At 40.6% G+C, this 5,179-nt stretch overlaps 1 protein-coding gene across 1 annotated transcript; it reads right to left on the bottom strand.

Annotated features, from left to right (window-relative positions):
- Positions 1-2,509: 2,509 nt before the first annotated feature.
- Positions 2,510-3,590, bottom strand: LOC117149623. The gene is made up of 2 exons (XM_033316804.1): positions 2,909-3,590; positions 2,510-2,853 (listed from the first exon to the last, which is right to left on the bottom strand). Exons 1-2 carry the CDS (start codon positions 3,572-3,574, stop codon positions 2,842-2,844), a joined length of 678 nt encoding a protein of 225 aa, XP_033172695.1. The 5' UTR covers positions 3,575-3,590; the 3' UTR covers positions 2,510-2,841.
- Positions 3,591-5,179: the final 1,589 nt, after the last annotated feature.

The raw sequence follows: 5,179 nt of genomic DNA, 5'->3' as shown, positions 1-5,179 counted from the left end.
TATTGACTCTTTCAACCTGTCCGTTTGCTTGGGGTGAACCAGTCGCAATCTTCATATGCTTAACATCGAATTCTAACATAAAGTCATCAAATTCCTTGGATGTAAAACAACTTCCCCTATCTGAAATGATGCATTTAGGCTTGCTGTATGCTCTAAAATAGTCCTTCAGGGCTGTAATGACTTCTTTTGTATTAGTGGTCTTTGTGGCGTATAAACGTACGAACTTCGTAAAACCATCGATGACAACAAAAATGTGTTTTTTGGATCTGCCTGAGTCGACTGGGCCGTAATGATCGATATGTATTAGTTCGAACGGTTTGCTGCCCTTCGGAATGCAGTGCAGAAATCCTTCCTTGCCTGTCTTAGGGGAGAACGCAACACATTTTAAACAATTTTCTATATGGCTCAAGCATTTGTCTTTGGCATTGGGAAACCAATAAGATTTCGAAATAACATCTAACATTTTGTCTCTACCTATGTGTCCGATCTCATTGTGATATTTATATAGAATATGATCTTCCATGTCTGTGGGAACATAAAATAAAAGTCTGCCGTCGTTACATTTTCTATAAATTATTCCGTTTCTCATTTCGAACAACTTATGTTCATTTTTTTCCAGCAGTTTCTTGATTTCTTGAACTTTTTGATCCTTGCCTTGGCAGATTACTAAATTGTCTTCAAACGTATTTGATTCCACTATCAGAATATTCGTGCATCTACTAAGAGCATCAACATGCTGCATCCTTTTACCCTCTCTATGTATGAGCTCATAATCATAGTTCTGGAGCTCTAACGCCCATCTAGCTATTCGCGGATTAAGTTCAATCTTGTTAAGCGTCAAAGTAAGAGAATTACAATCAGTTATAATTTTAAAACGTTTTCCGTACAAATATATTCTAAATCTTCGCAGTGCGTGAATAATTGCCATTGTTTCCAATTCGAAACTGTGATATTTTGCCTCAGCGACTGTTGTTCGCTTTGAAAAATAAAATATTGGGTGTAATTTTCCATCCTCTTTTTTTTGACATAACACCGCACCGAAACCAAGAGCGCTTGCATCACAGTGCAGTTCTATTTCGTCTTTGAAATTATAAATTGCTAAGACCGGTGCCTGCACCAGCTTTTCCTTAAGAGTTGAGAAACAGCTCATTTCTTTTTCCCCAAATTTAAATTTTTCATCTTTTCTCAAAAGGTCATATAAAGGTTTCGCTCATGTTGAAAAATCTTTTATAAATCTACGGAAGTATGAACATAAGCCCAGAAAACTTTGAACGGCTTGTATTTTGTCTGGAACTGGAAAATGCTGTATGGCATCTATTCCTTTGTCATCAGCCCTAATGCCTTCACCATTTATAATGAATCCTAAATATTTAATATTTGTCTGAAGGAACTCACATTTATCCATTCGTAATTCCAATTTGTTTTGAGCTAATCTGATAAACACTTCCTTTAAGGTTTCTAAATGCTCCTCCGAGTTCTTGCTAGCAATCATGATGTCGTCCATGTATACAATTACTTTGTTATCCCTTATAAGATCCTCGAAAATTTTGTTTACAAACCTTTGGAACACCGCCGATGCAGTATTTAGGCCCATTGGCATTCTGAGAAATTCGAATTGCCCTAACGGTGTAACAAATGAGGTGTATTTGACTGATTCCTTATTAACGAATACATGAAAATAACCGTTTTTTAAATCAAGTTTCGAAAAAACTTTTTTGTTGACTAGCTTGTCTAAAAGGTCATCGATAAGCGGTATCGGATAATTATCTTTAATTAAAACTTTGTTCAGTTTTCTAAAGTCTATACATAGTCGTATGTCTCCTGTTTTCTTTTTGACTAAAACAATTGGTGAAGCATATTCTGATTTACTAGGTTGAATAATTCCCTCTTTTAAATAGTCATCTAATAGTTTTTGTAATTTTTCTTTTTCTGAGTAGGCAAGTCTTCTTGGGGCGCAGCTAAATGGTTTTGACGTTTCTAAACAAAGTTTTATTTCGCATTTGACTAAGGGCTCGGTAGGCTTATTAACGCTTAAGTAGTTGCGTTTAATAATCTCCTTTAACTGACTGTTTAAGGCTTGGTTATTGTTTTCGCCGCATATGAAGTTCATTTGCTCATCGTCTAAGTGATCAATGCTACAAATTTCTCTAACAGCTTCTTCATAACTGGGCACAACCGCAGCATAAAGTCCGGAATCCGTCGTGAAGTTGGCTAAAGGCATAACTGTTTCGATGACCGTTTTGCTACCTGCTTCGTTAACAGTTTGACTAACTATACTACTCGCTTCGTTGGCTGTTTTACTAACTGTCTTATTAACTGTTTCATTATCCATTTGACTAACTGTTTCATCAACCTCTTCGTTAACTGTCTCACTAACTGTTTTGCTAACTGTCTCACTAACTGTCTCACTAACTGTTTCACTAACTGTTTCGCTAACTGTTTCACTAACTGTTTCACTAACTGTTTCGCTAACTGTTTCACTAACTAATGCACTAACTGTTTCACTAACAATAGAACTGACTGTTTTACTATTTGCTTTTCTATATCTTTTACTATCGACTGGGTTGACCGTTATCCTTCCCAAGGCGTCTGGATCCAGTTTTAACTGGCACGCTTCCATGAAATTTCGTCCAAGAACTACATTATGACTCATAGACTCGTCTGGGACCACGTACAAATAAAAATAACATTTAACTTTTTCTTTTATAATGTAACATAAGATTTTTCCATATATTGTCAGTTGGCTTTTATTCAGCCCGAAATAGGTTTCTGAAGCGGATTCTAAATTAATTTCCTTGGATACATTGCTTAACTTTGTAAATGATATTGGACTCCCTGTGTCTATGAGGCATTCTGTAATTAATGGGATTTTACAGCTATTGTGAAAAAAAATCTTGACAAGTCTTACATAATTGTTGATATTGGCGCTCTTGCGCTCCGGGCATTGTCCGACGAAGTGTCCAAATGCCCCACAGGCATAGCAGGATCCGGGCTCCCTCTTTGGCTTGAGACACTCCCTGGCGAAGTGCCCTTTGGAGTTGCAATTGGCACAACGTAAGTCCTTATTGGCTGCACCTCCTCCAGTAAGGCGCTTTGATGAACTGCTCCCTGTTTTGTGCTTCGGCAGACGGACTTCCGAGAAAGCCCGCAGAATTTGCATCGGCTCGGAGAAACACTGTATGCGCGCCTGGTTGCGCAACGCTGGTGCTGGGATTCCTTCAATGATGTTTTCCAGGAGCTCCTCTAGATCGATGTTGATGTCGTTGGCCAGCATCACCTTGTCCTCGAAGTAAACAGCAAATTTCTCATCCGGATGCCATTCGCGTTTTTGAAATGCGTTCCTCAGTTCCCCTTTTGACATCTTGACCTCGAATGTCAAAATTAACTGTTCGCACAGCTGGTCGGTCGATTCTAGGATGCGTGTGGCGCTTGCGTGCAGCCAGCGCTGTGCGTTTCCTTTTAGTTTGGCAATTAGCAGCATGTGCATGCATCCGTCGTCCAAATTGTAAATCTTTCCGATGTTCTGAAACTGCGTGACCCAATTGCGCGCACATAAGCTGCCGTCAAACTCCATCGTTACCTCTTTTGCCAAGGCAAGCGATGTTGCAGGAGATTCCAGAAGCTTGTTTACATTTCGACTCTGGTGCTGAACAACATTACAAGCGGTTTCTCTTCCAACACTGGTATGTCCCATGTCGATGTTATCGGCGGCGATAGTTACCTTGGTGCTGCTAACATTGGCGTCGGTGCTGTTAACATTGGCGTCGGTGCTGTTAGCGCATATGTTAACATTGCCGTGGTTTCCGTTGCTGTTGTTCTCGATGACGTCATTGATCTGGCGAGCATGAGCAGACTTGCTCTTGTTCACGTCGTCGATATCCGCTTGGATCCTCTGCAGCACAGCCATGTTTGCCTCTATCTCGTCCCGAAGCTTTTTTAGAGTGGCTCTCTCTGCATCCACCAACGATAGCTGATCCAGATCGATGTTCTCCGGGGATTCTGACTGCAATGACTGCTCGTCGAACGGGATCGTGCGTGTATCTCCACCCTGTGGCTCTCTCTGCTTTGGCCAGGCTGCAGCTCCATCCAATTCCTCCACCTCTTCTGCTGCTGATCCGTTATTTGGCGGTGAATCGCCACGCGTTTCTGGGGAAATGGCCTGCAGACGCACTATTAGTTCCGCTTTTGTACCGGAAGTCTGGCGTCCAAGAGCTTCCAACCACTTCTTTAGTTGGAGCACTGAGAATTGATTCCAGTTAGTGTCAGGCATAGTGGGTAATGACCACTTCTGATGTTGTGGACGCCGAAAAATGAATATAGGCACTTAGTCTTTTTAATAATTTCACAATCTCTTTAATCGACCTTTCCCTTCAACTACACGCCACCGAATGCCGCGTCTCGCATATTCCACTTTGCTTATGCTCTCTCACATCTGTATGCGTTTGTGAGTGAGCTAGGTATACATTATTATCTCTTAATGCTAGCTTATAAGTAAGAGCGAGATGACAATAATATTCTTATTTCTAACGGTGATATGATCTTATGCTACTACATGGTACAGTGGGCCTTATGCGTGTTCATCCTACCACACGTGGTGCATTTGCTATAATACTCGACTACCCTGCGTTTTCCTCTACTTTGTGCAATAACATAGCGCCACAACTATTTGCGCTCGCATCCGTATGCAATTCAATCGGAAGCACTGCAGCTCTGGATCAGGACTTTAATGATTTTTTGACGAATTTCCTAATGTTGTTTTTCCCATTTGAAATCATTAAATTTCGAAGTTAATTGCTACAATGGTTTCATCACTTCCGAAAATCTAGGGATGAACTGCCTGAAGTAGGATGATAAGCCAATAAACTGTCGTATCTGTGTGATTGAACCTGGTTCTGGAAGTTGAGATAATGCCTGAATTTTTCGTGGATTTGGCTTCAGTTCACCCCTCCTTTACAACGAAACCCAATTGTTCTATTTCCTTTCGCAGAAATTTGTTTACATTGAAAAAAAACCCTGACATTGATAACACGCTTAGCACTTTCTCCAATCTTTCGAACGCTTCCTCTTCAGAATCTGAGACAATCAACACATCATCAATATAGACCACCGCATAGGTATTAACTAAATTCCCCAGGGCTCGGACTATGGCACGCTGAAAAACAGATGACGCATTCTTTAA

The sequence above is a fragment of the Drosophila mauritiana genome, unplaced genomic scaffold (assembly GCF_004382145.1).
Source record: "Drosophila mauritiana strain mau12 unplaced genomic scaffold, ASM438214v1 U_261, whole genome shotgun sequence".
Classification (NCBI taxonomy): Eukaryota; Metazoa; Arthropoda; class Insecta; order Diptera; family Drosophilidae; genus Drosophila; species Drosophila mauritiana.
Note: the sequence above shows the minus strand (reverse complement) of the source record. Positions and strands in the feature narration are given on the sequence as shown.